General features: G+C 43.8%; 2 protein-coding genes across 3 annotated transcripts; one reads left to right on the forward strand and one right to left on the reverse strand.

Annotated features, from left to right (window-relative positions):
- Positions 1-5,294: 5,294 nt before the first annotated feature.
- LOC308161470 (creatine kinase B-type-like) lies at positions 5,295-8,544 on the reverse strand (the record flags this gene model as incomplete). Its single annotated transcript, XM_080535493.1, has 7 exons — positions 5,295-5,472; positions 5,568-5,674; positions 5,862-5,985; positions 6,243-6,387; positions 7,417-7,549; positions 7,674-7,789; positions 8,289-8,544. The coding sequence occupies 7 exons, from the start codon at positions 8,542-8,544 to the stop codon at positions 5,295-5,297; spliced, it is 1,059 nt and encodes a 352-aa protein (XP_080391619.1).
- Positions 8,545-9,999: 1,455 nt separating this feature from the next.
- LOC308162099 (uncharacterized protein) lies at positions 10,000-18,400 on the forward strand. Of its 2 annotated transcripts, XM_080536199.1 has the most exons (8): positions 10,024-10,101; positions 12,513-12,645; positions 14,226-14,435; positions 14,518-14,639; positions 14,737-14,957; positions 15,264-15,371; positions 15,925-16,040; positions 18,078-18,400. In XM_080536199.1, exons 2-8 carry the CDS (start codon positions 12,580-12,582, stop codon positions 18,138-18,140), a joined length of 906 nt encoding a protein of 301 aa, XP_080392325.1. In that variant the 5' UTR covers positions 10,024-10,101; positions 12,513-12,579; the 3' UTR covers positions 18,141-18,400. The 2 variants fall into 2 exon arrangements, with proteins under 2 accessions (XP_080392326.1, XP_080392325.1); XM_080536200.1 differs by lacking the exon at positions 12,513-12,645 and having other exon boundaries at positions 10,000-10,101.
- Positions 18,401-18,631: the final 231 nt, after the last annotated feature.

Consider the following 18,631-nt stretch of genomic DNA (forward strand, 5'->3'; position numbering starts at 1 on the left):
TATGTTTGATGACGTAGTATATCCGGGGTGTGTCCGTGACCCGGATGCTAGGTTCGGTGGTGTATATATAAGAGACGGAAGTGGTCCGTGAGTCAGTGTGTGATGAGAATCAGAACGAGAGAGACCAAACGAGAGAGAGTAACGAGAAGCCAATCTAAGATGGCGGATTCAGCAACACGCACACCGTGCAGAAGCTGAAGACGCCAGGAAAGTGATTATTAAGTTTACCACTGTAGCCCGTTTAGTTGTGTCCCCGTTAGACAGCCTTGCCAGCAGCCGGCTGTTAACCGTTGGACCAAGCGAGACGCCAAACTGGACAGAATCGTCGCCTCCACGAGCGGACTGCGACCGAACGCTGACTCCATCGGAGCTTCGACGTGGACCAGCGGACCTGGGCCCTTCACCTCGTCGTGGACCACGAAGACGGCCCTTTCCCTCCGCGTTGCTACGTCACCCCCCCCTTTTGGTCTGCTACCTTCCTCGACGCACATGCCATCCGACCAGGCCTCAACGCGCACCACAGTCCGGGACTATAAGCCTGTTCAGGCCAGATACTATGAGTGAGTGAGTGTGTGTGTGGCCGGCGGGGAGGGAGTGTATATTTTGGGAGGTATAGATATATATCATTTGTGTAATAAATGTGTTTGTTCATATGTGATACCGTTACCGTGTGTTAGTTGTTTGTATGCTAATGCTAATTCCAAGGCTAATGCTAATGCTAATTCCAAGGCTAATGCTAATGCTAATTCCATGCTAATGCTAACGATAGTAACTGCTAGTCTAACGGTTTGCTGGCGCCCCCTGCCTGTATCCTCCTACACTGCCTATTTAGCTTAGAGTTAGTTAGATAACCAGCCCCTTCCTAAATTATACAGTCCTTTTCAGCTACTCCCTGGTTACACTAATACTAAACTAAAACCAACCCTTGAGATAAGCATGCTTAGTCAGATTAAATCACAATGCCACTTTCTATGACATCACAGTACACAGCATTAATTTGGCCTAAATATCATCCTACGAACGGACACACACAGACATCACAGTAAACTGTATGTAACGTCATATAAGTACATGTCATAAATATTACAATATATCTTTTTTGCACAATAGGGTATCAGATTTATTTTCTGATGAGCACCTGGACACCATTATTTCTGATATCCAGCATATTTCCCAACTGTGGGTACAAGATGATGCGAGGACATCTTCAAGGGAGAGGCATCAGGGTTCAGAGTATGTAGTCTGATTCTGAGTTTGGCAAACCTACTTGGCACCAAAGGTTTTATCACATGAATACATTTGCCGTCAAGAAAGTTGAAATCATGTTTACATCCAATGGACAATAATTGAAAAAGGTCTATGGTGAAAATGAGTCCACAGCAGGATCCGCATATCATGCTTGAACGCTTGTGAACCTTGTTGGAATTTATACACATTTTCTACTTTTATTTGATCTTCATATGAGTCCCATTGTCTGATGACGACTTTCAAGCATGACTATACAGTGTATTGAGGGAGGGGGATTTGGAAAGTAGCTTGTGTTGTTAGTGCAGAACGGTATACAAAGCTCAAAATCCCACAAAACAAGGTTATGAAATATATTATGAGATATATTTTGTAACCATATTGTCCTTTTTAATTGTATTAATGATCACTGGATATTATGATCATAGGTCTCCGAGTCCAACAATCAATGAGACACATTGACCCAGAGGGAGTATTGGAGCGTACATTACATCTGAACACAATAAGAAGAAGGGTGTACAGTGTCCCCGCTTCGGTACTCGGCCTGCGGCCTCGTACCTACGACCGAATCACAGCCGTGCTGATATTCAGTATAACACACTCCCTCTCGTGTGATATTGCTTAATCATCTCAATGACTACCTTTACATGCACACCATAATATGCTCAATATTCCGGTTGGACAAGAGTCATGTAAACACGTGCAGAACCCGATTAAGGCCATATTCTGATTGGAGAATATTCAGAATAAGACCCCTGGCATATGTCTGTTTGAATCTGAATATTGTGACATGTATACATGTTATAAACATACATATGTTTGTTGGTCGCACTGTTGGGACCCAGTGTTGTTCAAGGCTGCTGTGTTGACACTACGGAGTACTAAAGAGATAATTTTATTATACAAACTGCGTGTTGTGAGTTATTAGAGTGATACATTTTTCTGAACCAGCCCAACTCATGGAAAACCAGCCCAAGGTCAATTTTCCTGTTCATTCAGAGTTAATTGTATCAAGTGCTCTTGTTTTCTTGAAAGTGCATCTAGAATTAGTTTTACTAACATGCTTGGGTAAAGAGTTCCATCCTGTTATGGCTCTGTGAATTACGTAGATTTGTCCTAGGTCTAGGTGGTAAGAGATGTCCTGAAATGGCCTGTCTGGTCAGATAGTTATCATTTCTGATATACACTACTTGGTCAGAAAAGTACTGTGGTTTCTGTGCCCCCACTTGAACTAGCTTATATTCAGTGCAATGGCCCTATCAAACTGGTCGTTAAGTGCGTGCCCCCCCGCCTGTTGTGATTGTGCCCCCCCCCCCCGGTCTGCATGACGCCGCTCTGCTTGTGTGCTGCATAACCGCCAGTCAGTCGCATGCTCACGACCCCGCAATCAACATCAGTGGAGGCTCCTCCATAGAGGTGGAGGAGGCCTGGCCTCCCCAATAATTTGAGAGAAGAGAGAGAGATTTTAAAAAGCAATAATTATATTTTTTATTTTTTATTTATTTAACAATTGTTTTATATTAATATTATTTATTAATATTATTTCCGTTTTGTTCATAAATATTTTCCATGGCTAAAACCCAATATTTTAATTGTAAAGCACCTACAGGCCAGAATCCCTATCCGTTTCTATTGAAGGAGGCCAGGCCTCCTGTCGAAAAGTCCAGGCCTCCTGTTGGAAAGTGGTTTCTCATAGAAGTCAATGTAATGCAATTTTTTTCATGGCAATATGTGATTGGCCCATCACTGAAAATGGGTGGGAACAGGAGGCCTCTCCTCCGTTGTAGTACTTTTTTCCCGCCACACGCGTGTATGAGTGCTGTTCTGCAGGATAAATATTAGAAATGAGTCCAGGGCTGAATGATTGACATTTTGTTCGTCCAATCACATGAAGCCATTTTGAGAATTCGCCAGTCACTTCAGTCAAAGAAACACTCCATAGTGTCTACGAGTGTCCTATCAACTTGTCCTTTACAGGACACGTCTAGAACACCCATGGCTATTATCCCTGAAAATAATAGCTCATTTGGCCAATATTTTTGCTTAAAATGACCTCGGAAATCGGCGAGATTCTGGCGCGATTTATACATCGAATAGGTAGACAACATTTAGGATTTATTGAACAGTTTTATTTTTTATGTAGTCGATTTCGTTTTATTACAAGTCAATGTAATATTCTTCCATATCAAATGGAGTCCTGGAGAGAGTATGCCGCCCCTCAGCTAAACCAGTGGTGAGTTGAACTAATCAGATGTCTCTACCAGTGTTACACCACTAGTTCTCAGTAGTAATACCACTCCATTGCATGTCTGTGTTTCTCAGCAGATGAAGCCAGCTGGAACCAGTACTGTCCTCACAACATTAAACATTTTTATTTATTTATATTAAATATATTGAATAAAACTACATTTGATAAAGAAACTGTTACTTATCTTTTTTATATGCTAAACTTGATTAAATTGATGATTACATGTTGAAGCTGTAGAAGAAGAAGAATGAAAAATGTAGGCTAAACTAAATTGTTTTTTAACCACATAATTATCAAATTCCTGCCTTTTACACATGTTCACTGGGCATTTATATTACATCCAAATGTCATTTCTCAACTTAATTATCAGGCAGGCTCATAGACTTACAGCAATGTCATTTCTTCAGGCAGGCACATAGGCTAAGCTCTGCACAATGAATTCCATCAATCAGAACTTTCTGATTGTAGCTTACACTCCAAATAGTGTGCCTTTGTCCAGCACAAAGACAGATAAGAAGAACAGGGAACATTCCATCGCGAGTGAAGCGAGCAAGCGGAAAAAAATTGGCCTCCTCAATTCTGGAAGTCACCAGCCTCCACTGATCAACACCCTGCATGGTCGTGACTCGTGTTGTCGGTTTATTGAGACCTCTGTGTGTCTGTACAGGTTTGATGGATACATTTTGTCCATTTCCTGTCTCCTGTGTGTCATTTCCTGTCTTCCTGTCTCCCACCCTGCAGTCGCCATGTACCTGGGGATCAGAAAGGGGAAAGGGCGGGCGGTAAACCCCGCTCCCTCAGGTTCACTTGGAGTATGCGGACCACCAGCTCCCTGGAGCCCAGCCACATCATGAGGGAGATCCGCAAGGTGCTCGACGCCAACAACTGCGACTACGAAGACGGACACGCTGAGAACCTTGTCCAGTGGGAGATGGAGGTGTGTAAGCTGCCCCGCCTCTCCCTCAACGGCGTGAGGTTCAAGAGGATATCCGGCTCATCCATCGCTTTTAAAAACATTGCTTCCAAAGTCTCCAACGAGTTAAAGCTCTGAACACAAGGGCCGAATATTATCTAGAACGTATTTAAGCTGTACAATCATTAAAGTAGCAGTTTCCAAATGTTTTTTAACAAGAATACACAGAGTATGTATTGAATATTATAATGTATAGAGTAATGCTTTGGCAATAATCACTGAATAACTTACTAATAACTACAGTATAATCTGGCCATATTTGGCCAACATAACGAGTTGAATATGATTTGTTATGCTGTGAACGTGGACAAAGAGCATTTCTAGTCTTTGGTATTATTTATTTCATCTTTTCTCTCCTCATGAAACCTTAGCATTGTTTTCAGTGTACATAATGTATCTTACTTCCAGACAGCCACACATTGTTATACTCCATTTTTCTTTTATATTGTTTAAAAGTAGAGCTCATGGAATTCATGTAAAATGTATGCTCACAAGGTCAGAGTCACCCGTGTCTCAATTAAAATGTCTGTAAACATGGTTCACAGTCTTGACTTCTCATGCTAAGGGTCGATCGTGTGGCTTATTTAAATACCAAGAAGGATCATGGTAACTTCAGCACGCATGCAGTGACAAAGAACAAACGCAGTCAACCACAGATCGAAACATTTTATTGTCGTGTTTTCAGATCCACTCTCACGTTGAAAGAAGACCTTGTGTGAGAGAGTAAGTGCTCTTTAATACAGAGTGCATTCCAGGATAGTGTCACACATTCATTCAGACATGGGGAGGGGGAGGGAGGGGGGGAGGGGTGTCCAACCAGGGGAGAGTTTACTTCTGGGCGGGCATCAGGTCATCGATTGACCCGCCCTTCTCCAGCTTCTTCTTCATCTCCACCAGCAGCTTCACGCCGTCCACCACCATCTGCATCAGCGCCACCACAGAGAAGCCCAGCCGGTCGGCGTTGGAGATGTCGAAGGTTCCTCCCACAGCCGCGGTGTCCACGCCACTGAGGAGAGGCCAGACCGTTAGTCACCAGCCATCAACACAGGGGTTTCAGAACCGATACAGTATTCCTTCTGGCAAATGTATTGTCAGCATTACATGACGACATCATCATCATCATCTCCTTTACCTGTTCCGCGCAGCCCCGTGCCCAGGTGCTCGTTCCACATGAAGGCGTGGCCGTTGTCTTTGAACAGAGACTCGATCTGCGGAGAAGGAGATTCGGGGGGTGGGGGCAGAATTTAGTTAAGGTCGACATCGACGTTACCACAGAGTCGATAACTAGCAACATTTTTATAAAAACACCACGTTCTGAACGTGTGACGATGGTAAGTTACGGTGGAGATGATTGGCAGGTCTAGCTCGCCCAACCAGACGCCCCCTGGGTCTCACCTTGGTGAGGCTGGTGCAGAAGCGTGTGAACACCTCCCTCATGTTGCCTCCCTTCTGCATGGAGATGACCCTCAGGTGGTCCTCCTCGTTCACCCACACCAGGAACGTCTTGCGCCTCTTGTGCCTGAGACAGAGGAGAGCCTTAAACAACCTTCCTCTGAGCTCAGGAAGTAAGGCTTCTGAAGCACCAAATGTAATGTATGTATAAATAAGCCTTATTAACACCAGAACAGCCGTGGGTGGGGTCTTTTGACCGTGAGAGTAAAATTATTTGTATATCTTTGCACTTGATCAAATTTCAGGACCACTAGTGGTCGTTGTGTGTAAGTAGCAGCTTCCCATTGTAAAGACTATGGTCGTTTGACCCCCGAGGCGCCTCACCAGATGACCCGGCCGTCGGGCCAGTCCCGGCCCACGGGCTTGTCGAACAGGAAGTGGTCGTCGATCAGCAGCTGCTCCTTCTCGTCCGTCATGTTCTTCAGGGCGTAGTACTTCCCCTTCAGGTCACCTGACAGGGCGGCCAGGGCTGGAGAGGAACGGACATGTTAGCTCCTCTGGGGCTCGGGCGGTAGAGCATGGCGCTAACAGCGCTTAGGTTGTGGGTTCGATTCCCGCTGGGACTGTATATACTAAAATGTATGTATGCACTCACTGCAATGTAAGTGTCTTTGGATAAACATGTCAGCTGAATGGTGTATGTTATTATATTATTATATCAGCTCCGTTTGAGTCTCCGTTCATCTGGAGGATTACATGTGTGGTGTCCCTCTTCTTACCTTCACTAATCCTGCCATGTAACAACAGTATTATTAACACCAGTATTTACATTACAAGCCACAAATGACCTGTTCAAAACAGCCAAACAAAGCCAGTGACCTAAAACTGTTTAACAAAGACATCCCCATACGACTCGCCAACTCTCCTGTCAATAACTTGCATTAATTCGGCTTGCCACCAGAGGGGGCCCTCTACACAGTAATGTGGAAATGCATCATGACAGGGTGGCGTGCAGAGCTCCTGACCCGTTGCTGTGCAGAATGCTGTCTGTCCTCTGCTCCGTTATAGGTCATGGCTGGACAGAAACATCCACCTTTATCCTAAGCCTGCTTAGTGGTGCGTCAGCTTCTGTCCACCGCAACCCCCTCCCCTGTCATCCTCATCTAACCCCGCCCCTGTCACCCTCATCTAAACATCTGTGCTCAACTCTACGTACCACCCTACCCCTCTATGTACCACCCTACCCCTCTATACCGCCCTACGTACCACCCTACCCCTCTACGTACCACCCTACCCCTCTATGTACCACCCTACACCTCTATACCGCCCTACATACCACCCTACCCCTCTATGTACCACCCTACCACTCCATGTACCACCTTATCACTCCACTATGTACTACCCTACCCCTCGACGTACCACCCTACCCTACCCTACCCCTCTACGTACCATCCTACCCCTCCATGTACCACCCTATCCTACCACTCCACGTACCACCCTACCCCCATCACTCCAAGTAACATTTAAACCCTCGCCACACGGCCCCTCTCCTCCGTACCCTCTATGGAGAGCTTCTCGATTCCCCTCCTCTCCCCGCGGCTGCAGTGGGGGGGCAGGCAGAACCCGCGGACGCTCCGGCCTGTCCGGACGCGGGAGCCCAGGACGTAGTTGGGGTCCAGGTCATCTCCGCCCTGCAACAACACACAGCGGTTAGCCTCTCTGCAGGAGGGTAGAGGGCTTCAATAAACCATGGGTCTCCCATCTCCAGAGAGACAGACTGACAGCCGTGTGTCAGGGAACAGAACAGCACCGGACCTTCAGGTTCTCTGGGTTCAGGTCGGTCTTGTGCTTGTCGGAGGGTTTGTAGCCTCCGTGTCTCTCCTCGATGACGGGGTCCAGCAGCTCCTTGAACACCTCGTAGGTCTCAGCCTCTTGATTGTCACTTTGGCCATTTGGTCATTGCTGAACAGTAACAACAAACACATTCTACAGGGTAAGGGGAAGCTACCTGTTATGCTTAAAAAAATGCATATGGCATTTTTGAAATCTACATTCTCCTTAAAAGTGTTCTCCTTACTTGGTAGACTAGTAAGGTAGGTTAAGTGTTGATTGTAAGTCGCTTTGGAATAAGCCGGCGTCTGCTAAATGCCAAAAATGTAAATGTAAGCAGGCAACTGTCAGCTAGTGACATTCTTGTTGTCTGTTAAATGTTATTATGGCATGCCTGACTAACCAAATAATTGACCTATGTTCCAGCTACTAACACTGAGTGAGAGGCAGACCAATTGAATAAACTGCAACTATACACTTGATGCCGAAATGTTGCTGTAATGTTTTAACCCATCGGCAAGGTCATTGTGCAGAACAGAAGTGTGTCCTTGAAACGTGACGATCAGAAGCCGGCCCATCGGATCCAGAGACGCCCTAAACGCCCCTCGCTAAACCCCGTTACCAGGCAGGACAGGTGTCTGGGTGGTTGAAAGCCGCTTGACTCTTTACCTGGGTTATCTACCCCGGTCTGAATGACGTCATCCAGTGTAAATCCACTGGGCGTTTGTTTGCTCCTCAGCCGCTCGTAGATGGCGGGAGTCAGGACCTTGGACATGTGATTATTGTGCATGGTGAGGTCTGGGTACTCCTCACTGGAGGGGTACTTCATCTTCAGGTCGTTGTGACTGAAAGGCATGGCTGAACCCTGGACGCAACAAGGAGCGGAGGAAAAACGGGTGAAATGTATTGTAGCGAACGTGTCCTTGGTAGTGTAACTCGCCCCATGCGGGAATCGAACCCCGATCTCCCGCATAACCGACGGCCGCGCTAACCACTATACCAAGAGAGTTAACTCCCTTGGTGGAGCCGTTAACGGGCCTCATACAGGATCGTTACACTATCCTCACCGTTCGGGAGAGCGTGCCCTCACGCTTCACTATGTCAAGTCCCTCACGTGGACACGCCTCTCCGATGGCCTTCCTTCCATCCCACTTCAGACACCAGTGTAGCGAACGGGAATCTTCTAGTGTAACTCGCCCCATGCGGGAGTCGAACCCCGACCTCCCATATAACCGACGGCCGCGCAAACCATTAGACCAAGAGAGTTAACTCCCTTGGAGGAGCTGTTAACGGGGCCTCATACGGGATCGTTACACTATCCTCACCGTTCGGGAGAGCGTGCCCTCACGCTTCACTATGTCAAGTCCCTCACGTGGACACGCCTCTCTGATGGCCTTCATTCCATCCCAACTTTCTGACACCAGTGTAGCGAACGGGAATCTTCTAGTGTAACTCGCCCCATGCGGGAGTCGAACCCCGACCTCCCACATAGCGAGGTCGACTCCCGCATGGGGCGAGTTACACTAGAAGATTCCCGTTCGCTACAGTATATTAAAACGATAAGACACGCGAGTCAAATACTTGGTATTGGTTTACATACAAGACTAGTGCATTGGTTTACATACAAGACTAGTGTTTACATACAAGACTAGTGCATTGGTTTACATACAATACTAGTGCATTGGTTTACATACAAGACTAGTGCATTGGTTTACATACAAGACGAGTGTATTGGTTTATTTGGGAATCAGAAGAGCTTCATAATAATTGTTTGGGATTGTCAATGTCTCCATGTAGAAGAAGAGCAGTATTATGTATGCATCAATGCAATCACGATTCCCAGTTGTTAACTGACCACTAAAACCCATTAAAACCCATTGAAACCATTAAAACCCATTTAAATCATTAAAACCCATCTTTTTAATATTGCCTTTAAATTACTAAATGGTTAAATGATTATTACATAATGATTAAAGCATTTGAGCTGCAACGTTTGCAGGAAAAGTGCTATACAAATAATGGTTATTATTATAACAATTATTGTTATTATTATTAGTATTATCATTATACAGTTTCTCCTCCTGTCTTTTTAAAAGATTCCGACGTCATCAACTGGAGCCGAAAATAACACATTTCAGTCGTTTGATCGCATCTACGAAGCGCAGCGTTTGCGCCGATTCACAGATCTGCACCGCATCTAGACCGCCTCGTACTTCAGATGTCAATGTAACTGAAGCAGAAACGATGTGATAGTCTGTCAACCTGCGCCTCCTCCGCCCAGTTACAACACTCACCAACCAGGACACGTGGAGACTGACGTGAGAGCTCCTGGATCGCCATCCTCATTTGGAAAACACTGTGATATCAACAACAACCGTTTATTTGATGTTTTAATCCAGCTGTTTTTCAGAAGGTGGGTCAAAAAGCTGACGAACCGGTGTGAGAGGTGAAAGCGTAGCTACTATAGCTAGCATCGTTGAGACCAGTTCAGTTGTGCACAGGGACCTTGCCGGATAACACTAGCTGGCTAGTTTGCTTGTCTGTGTAGATTAAAGATGTGTAAAGTTACTCCAGGTTGTTTATTGTTAGGCTATGCTTGCACCCTTGGCTAGCTAGCCACAGCTGCTCATGTAGCTAACTGCTCCTTTAGTTTAGTTTAGTTTAGTTTAGTTTAGTTTAGTTTAGTTAGGGTTAGTTTACTCCACTGGGATATAATATTCTATATCTATACAGGATAATATTCAAATAGGATATATTCTATATCTATATTATATATATACTTACAGTTTCTCCATATTATGTTCTGCCATGGTTGTGGCTGTTTCAGGTGAAGCCGTCAGGTGAAAATAAACTGTCAGTTAATCAGAGTTATGATGATAAACGGGCACTTTGAATGATACAATGTTTCAAACTAAACGTGGCGCGTGTGCATGCATTTAACATTTTGTAGAATGTTTCTTTTTGAGAGAGGAGATTTCTGCCTGCAGGACAAGGGTTAGAATTGAGTGTCATAATTTCTAGGTTGTTGTTGTTTTCTTTCTTTCTTTCTTTCTTTCTTTCTTTCTATCTATCTATCTATCTATCTATCTATCTATCTATCTAATCTGAATTTGTGTAAAAAAATTAATAATATTCAGCCACATTCGAATACAGTGGTGCAAACTTGTCAAAATACGTGACCTACATGAATCATGCAGATCTGCAAAAAAAACATGTTGGGGGGGTCTACATCTCATCTCATCCAAGTCACATGATGCCCAAGCTAACATCTTCCTGTCTGCAAAACTCTGCTGCAGTTGAAATAAAACGTCTTAAAAAGGTCTTAAGATGGAAGTAGAAACATAACAAGTAATAAAATCAAATAACATAGAACTTATTTCTATGTTGCGATAACTTCTCAACAGGATTTTACAGGGTTCGTTCAAACTATCGTAATTCTTGAACTATATGTGCAATCGAAAAAAATCCAACAGTTTCTGAAAGCACAGAAGTTGCACTATCTAGCCATTTAGGGTTATTATGGTAGTTCACCAAAAAAACAAATGCACTGACCTCAAAGTGTCATGGAGTGATTTGAAGAGAAGCGGTATTTTAGCTGTGTTTTATACTTTAGTGAGTTTCTGTACATATATGTTTGTGATTGTGAAATGTCACAAAGACCATCTAGGCTAGGGTAACCAATCCACCTAAAAGTTTAATCGATGACGACGATGTAAATGACGAAGGACTGATTTCTTCTTCTGAACCAGGGTATGGAGGTTAGTTCTAGCGAATTTACCTGATAGAACATCGACATGCTAGAAACACATAACTACACATAATTAGATGATCATTATAAGTATTTAGTGATCGTTAAACTGTTGTTTATTATATCGAGTGGGTCCTTTATAACTTCAAGTTTCGTGTTATGAAAAAAACGAGTCGGCGAGTGGTTTGCCCTAGGCTGCGTTCGTAAATTCGCTCTGGAAATCTGATCAGCAGTCATGGAATGCCTCTTGTCCAATCAAATTACTTGGTCCATTTATTGCGCAGAGCGAATTTACGAACGCTGCCCGAGACTGTCTTGCGTCCCCCTTTACCTCGCTTTTACCCTGCTGCTACGCGGCTAACGTAAACGGCTAACGTAAACGCTAGCATGCGGCGTGTGAACGGGTTGAAATGCACGCCCAGAGAAGTTAGAAGTCATAAGGAAACATGTTTATTGACTGGGCAACACAGTGTAAAAATACACAGCTTCATAAAATAAACCAGAAACACTCATTCTGCAGTCTGCACGTTTTATTCTGATATTAACCAGCTATACCCACAAACCATATTACTGCATAAGCAACCACACAGGGGAAATACAGTATCAAAGGAGCAGTACATTTCAGGAACATTTCAGAACTTTAGGAGTTGTTTAAACTTGAACTCTCTTAGATTATATTCAAGCCGATCAGCTACAGTGTTAGAAGTCATAAAGAAACATGTCACGTTCACGTTGTTGACTGTTGATCTCATTTGCATACTCAAGCTATGTTCATGTCTATAAATGTTAGAGCGCCAAATAAATCTTCCTCTTTCCGGAATGTTAACCGATGCGAGCAGTCGTGTGTACGTTATCCTTTCTATCTATATATATATATATTATTATCTACGCTGGATGCTTGCTGAGGAACTTGGCTGAACTGTCAATGACATCTGGACACAAGTGGACAGTTTAAACAGCAATGTTTCTCGCTGTCCACTTGCAATCTAATCTCAAAAACACATTCTAAGTGTAACAGGCTCATTGTTCCCCACCCTTCTAACATGTCTAACATTTTACATTTTGTATCAATTAAGGTAGACTACTGAAGGAGAAGTGAGCGATGGAAAAGACGAGCGAGAGAGGGAAAAGATCGAGGCAGCCATGAACATTAAGTGGTGTCATATTTGTGGAAAGCAGGATGACTTGGGGATACCGGAGCATCTTGAGGTTAGGCTTAGTTTGGACGGTTAAGTTTAGGCACACAGGTATCGAATGGTTAAGGTTAGGTGTCCGTTGTGTTGATCGGATCTAGCCTCTACCCATATCAACAGCCATTTTACAGTCCAAATACTGGAACTGATCAAATGAACTATGGTCCAGACGGTTTATTTAGTGGGTGTATGTCTGTTCCAGCCATTTCAGTGAGCCAGCATGTGGGCACATTTTGTTTTTTAAGAATCTAAGACTGTTGTATACACTGGATTTAAGAATCTAAGAATCTTATTTACACTGGATTTGAAATAACAGAATGACTACTGGGTTAAATGACAGACTTGCATATGTGCAGAGGAAGATGATGAAAGTGATATAATAACAATTTATGAGGGGATATGTAGGCCTATGTTTGTGTCAGGTGTCATGTAAGTGTGTATGTAGGTGTTGAATGAATGAATTAATAGGGCTGTCCCAAACGACTATTTTTCTAACGACTAATTTAATTTACTGTTCGATAATTTTTTTCAAAAAAGAACATGTGTAGGCCCCTTAATTTCCACCTCACTGCTATGTTTAGCCAACTTGAATGCCAACATGGCCATTTAGAAGTCTGTCCATCACCACAACACATAGCTAGCTAACGTTACTCTCGCTGCTATGTTATGATTAGCTAAATTGATGCTAACGTAGCATGCGAGCTACGAGCTAGATAACGTACAGTAGGTGCGAGCACCACAATGACAATAGGCTACCGTAGCTAGCCAGCTACATAGCTAACGTTACTAACACCAGAAGACAAGACATACAAACTGTGGTGAGCTACATTGCTTGTGTAACATTAGCTAGTAGCTATTCATTTTTCACTCATACACGGCCGGAAAAGTGAACAGAAATACAACGGTGACTTACGGTGGTGCTATCTTGCGGCTGTCTTCACAAAGAGCTCCAGGATGCTTTCGCTTGAGGTGCTCGTTCATTGCAGACGTACTGCTGTGATAGGCCATTTTTTTTGCTTATTTTTGTTTTGTTATTTTTTGGCTTTTTTTTTTTTTTTTTATAATAAAAAAAATATTAGTTTACGACGCACATTACGCAAGTCGACGTATTGACGTAGTCGATTACGTCGACGACGTCGACGAATCGTAACAGCCCTGGGTGCGGAAAGTATTCAGACTAGTGTAGATTCTAGATTCTTAAATCCAGTGTATACAACAGTCTTAGATTTAAAAAAAACTAAATGTAGAACTCTGGATTGAAAATGAACATAGTATTACATTATCTGTCAAGTATTACATTATCAGTAAAAATGTTATTACAATATCAGTCAGGTTATTTTATTACATTATTGGTCAATTATTACATTATTGGGTTGTATTACATTTTCGATGGAGTTAAGTGGACATTTTATTACATTATCAGGTGTTATTACATTATCAGGAAATTATTACATTATAGGGTGCTACATGCCCCACTCAAATTTTAAAGGGGACCTATTATGCAAAATGCACTTTTACAGTTATGTACCTACATATTTGTCTTTGTTGGTTTGTGATGGTTGATTTACTAACCTTACATTTAATGTGTTTAAACAGCAACTTGTCCCTGAGGGGTACTGCCATAATATCTGCTCATATACTCCACTGGAGCGGGGAGGTTTCACGGCCTCTTTTAAGCTCCAACTCAGCACCAGGGAGGAGGTAGAGACATGGCTGGAGGACTTCCAACGGTCATCACAGATGACCACGAGAGTGGCCAAAACGTATCCTGCTACTCAGGATTCTGCACGGCGCAACAGCTACAGAGTAAGATCATTCAAGTAATTTTTCTTGTTTTTATAATTGTTAAAGTGGTAAGACCTTTAATTAAGAATTTCTATGTTCAAAGGTGGACTTAAGATGCCAACACAACACATGGCACACAAGTCAGACAAAGAAAAACACACACTGTCCAGCTGGGCTCTACCTTGTGCTTAAAAAAAGCATTTGCTCTCGAAACCGAAAGTCCAGGTTTGTTCTGTAACGGAACAATCATTTTGAGATTAATATACATTACATACAGTTTAATCGAGGTTACATGCTCATGTTTCCGTTCCATATTTTGTAGATCTGTTGATTGCCACAACCAAGAGGGGTTGTTTTTCCATGTCACCATAAAAAACACCCACAACCACCGCCTTACTTGTGCCGTGGCTGCGGAGCGACCCAGCGTCGAGGCCCTCTCCTCCGAGCAGGAGCGTCTCCAGGACCCCCCTGAGACCCAGAGCCTGGAGCAGGAGAGAACAGTCGGCTGTGATGACAAGGCCGACAAGAGAGCTGCACTCAAAGGTGAGAGGGGGGAGAATGGCTGCTGGAGTGCTAGCTCACCTAGAGGAGGGTTCTGCAGAAGAAGGGAACAGATCTAGGAGCTAGGGCAACACACACACACACACACACACACACACACACACATCAGCAGAGGTTGTGTTTGTGTTTGGTTGTGTTGGCAACGGGAGCAGCAAAGGAACAGTCATGTCTGTGTGAGGACACTGCACTCTATTGCTGTTTGAGTAATGATTCTAAATTAAACCCCTCTCTCTCTCTCCCCCCCCCTCTCTTTCTCTCTCTCTCTCTACCTCCCTCCCTCACTGTCAGGTGACAGTAAAAACAGGAGAGAGGAGGACGTTCCCGAGGCGAAGAGGTCTCGGTCTCCCACGGTCACAGACTTCAAACTACCCCCCTTTAGTCCAGACAGTCCCATTGGTGAGATATATACACACACGCCAAGAATGTGTAGCAGAGCTACATGTACAGTGGGGGAAATAAGTGTTGAACACATCAACATGTTCAATACTTATTTTCCCCATTGTGTATACTTATTATTTAAAGTGCATTTTCACCGAAGTCTCAACACACAACACATATAAAAAACCAACAACACATTGACAAAACGTATACTGTACATAAAAGCATATACATACTGTAGAGGTTTACACAATCAACCCCCACATGGGGGAGGGGGAGTTGCTCTTAAAAAGGCGGGTCTTGTGGTTAGTCTTAGAAGCGGCATCTGTCGCCGACTCCGTAACAAGGCCAGGCTGAATCCAATAGAACACCTTTAGGCCCTACCCAGTATTAGTATAGTGGTCCTAATAAAGTAAAGCTACTCCACAGTGGTGCCACTCGTTGTCTGTCTGTCCTCTCTGTGGGAGTCAGGTTTAGCTTACTGTGTCTGTCTGTCTGAGTTTAGCTGACTCTCTATCTCTCTCTCTCTCTCCCCTCCCTCCCTCCCTCCCTCTCTCTCTCCATCACCTAGGGGTGGACTTTGTGGAGACTGGTTTCTTCTGTAAGCTGTGTTCTCTGTTCTACGGCAGCGAGGAGACTGCCAAGAAGAACCACTGCAGCAGTCTGAGGCACTACCAGAATATGGAGGTAAGCACCCTCTTATGAAGCATTATAAAGCTTTATAAACATGATTGAACCACAGTAGTAGACTGAGACACTACCAGAATATGAAGGTAAATACTCATCTCAAAACATATTAATGGTCCGAGAAATTACCAGGATGACTCTCATCTCAAGAACAGGTTGACAGTCTAATACACGCGTATCTGCACACCTGGCATTGTGACCACGGGTGCGGGAAGAGTAGAAAACATGCAACTGACGAAAGACACCATGCAACACGTGTTTACTCGCAAAAAACACTTTTATTTTTTGCAAATAAGCTGTTTTGCATGGAGGTTTTCCTTCAGTCTCAACAGTCAGAATTACTAATCTCAAAACATATTTATGGTCTTGTACACACTGGTCTAACCCCCGCTGTCTGAGCCATGAACACATAATTGCTCATCGTCATATATTTAGATTAGGGGAAACACCCTCTTATGAAGCGTTTATACAGCCTTATAAAAATGATAGGACCACTGCTGTAGTCTACATTGTCTTGTGTTTTCTCTGTCATTGTGTGCTAAAGAAAACCAGTAAAAAGAGTTTCATTACTCCTCATCGATTGCCTCTCCAGTCCTTTGCCTTCCATCTAACATTGGTTAGATGGAAGTACCCCAATGGGTAAGCCCATAGTAAGTGTACAATACCATTGGTGTTGAATCTAGAAGAGTTTAAGCCTGGTACACACATAAAGATAATCTGGCAGATTTTGGCCTGATTTCCCCCCTTCCGACCAAGGACAGCAACGCTCGATTATCGGATGGCTCTAAAGATTATCCTACACGATTATCCTGTGGTGTGAGGTGTGTTAAGAGTCAATTTCTCCCGACAATCTGCTAGGAAAATGGTCGGGCCGACGATCGTAAATATTAAACGTGTTCAATATTTACGATCAAAAGTCTTCTTGTCTGTGGTCAAAACTGTGTTTTCAGTCCCCAGTCCGATTGTGACGTGGAATGGAATGTAGCCAATCAAGAAGCGAGCTGACTGACTGTCTTCTTTTCGTTCTTCGGCGCTTTATTTTCCCTGTCGCACATGGCTGCCTCGTACGGGTCAGTCAGGGTACTACTACCCTGATCACGTGAGATTTCTGGCTTGGGGGATGAGACTCTAGATTGTCGTAGGACAGATCTTTATGTATGTGGTGTGCTGTATTGGGAATATCGGAGCACACCACACACACAATACGATCTGTTCAATCCATGATTTTTTATCTTCATGTGTGGGGTCTCTCTCAGATAAAAAAATCTGTTAAGATTGAGAAAATCTTTAGGTGTGTACCAGGCTTTAGGCTTTTGGCTTGACCCTTCAGTAGGGCAGGACCTTAGACCCTAGGGCACCCCGGGGAATAGGTGGACGGTTCCCTTCTCCGAGATACTCAGACTAGAGATTATCTAGCCTGACCCCATTAATGGAATAGTAAAAGTTTTAACAAAACCCAAGAGGAACCATACATTTCAGGTGAAGAGTGGGATTAGTACTCCAGGCCTACTAAACTCACACACACGATTGATACCAGTGTAAGGCCGAAATAACCTGACAAAGTACCTCAAATTAAGTCAGGAGGCCTTAAGCATATGACAACTGAAGCTCAGACTGGGATTGTGCGTTCGAATCTTCTCACTGAACTAAGAGCGGAGGATTGGGCGGTTCACCCCGAGTTCCTACACGGTTCACCGACCTCTTACAATAAACATGATAGGACCACTGCTGTAGTCTAAGCACCCTCTTATGAAACATTATAAACATGATAGAACCACAGTAGGAGACTGAGACACTACCATGGTCTGCTCACCAGAGGATTTCACTGTAACACTTGACTCATTGCGGCCCCCCATGCAGGGCCCCCCCCATGCAGTGTATTGATGTCTTGTAAACATCTTCATATAACACCTTTGGTTCAGCAGCAAACTAATATCCATACTTTTGTTTCCCCCTCTATTTCTCTCTATCCTTCCATCTGTCTATCCCTCCCTCCCATCCTGTTCTTCCTCCCTCCATCCCTCTATCCCCGTACAGAAATACTACCAGAAGCTCAAGGCTCCAGCAGGACGACCCCTCCAGCCAAGGCTCCACCTTTGAATGACCCTTGACCTCACCATAACTCCGCCCCTCTTCAATGTTTTCTTTTTTTTTAAATGTATGTTTCTCAAGCGACACGCTGTTCCCTATCAAGAGCACGGTACATGGAACGGGATGTGTCTGAGATGTGATCAACGTGTGTCTGTCGGATGGGTCCAATATTGTTTTCGTTGTACTGGTTGTTGAATTTTATTTGCGTATAATAATTATACCGTTTTTATTTAAATGGGAATCATATATGCCATATGCAGATGTCATAAGGAGGCAAATAAATTTGAGTTTTATAGAAATCAAACATTTTTTTGGGGTGGTTTGTGTTTGAGATATGTGGCTGCTGGGGACGGTGGGGTTTCGGTTGCGACGGCAACTGGGGAAAGCGGGAACAAGTCGGAAACTGACCAAATGTTCCGATTTTTTACTTTTATTCAGAACATTTTTAAGAAATGTCAACGTTGTTGAAAATCAATGACACACTCACTCGCTAGTCAAGC

Source organism: Nansenia antarctica (genome assembly GCF_963989245.1).
Source record: "Nansenia antarctica genome assembly, chromosome: 7".
NCBI lineage: Eukaryota > Metazoa > Chordata > Actinopteri > Argentiniformes > Microstomatidae > Nansenia > Nansenia antarctica.

Coding starts and splice junctions, on each gene's coding strand:
- LOC308162099 (XM_080536199.1), top strand. CDS start 12,580: ATGAACATTAAGTGGTGTCATATTTGTGGAAAGCAGGATGACTTGGGG. Junction 12,646..14,225: donor GGATACCGGAGCATCTTGAG/GTTAGGCTTAGT, acceptor GTGTTTAAACAG/CAACTTGTCCCTGAGGGGTA. Junction 14,436..14,517: donor CACGGCGCAACAGCTACAGA/GTAAGATCATTC, acceptor CTATGTTCAAAG/GTGGACTTAAGATGCCAACA.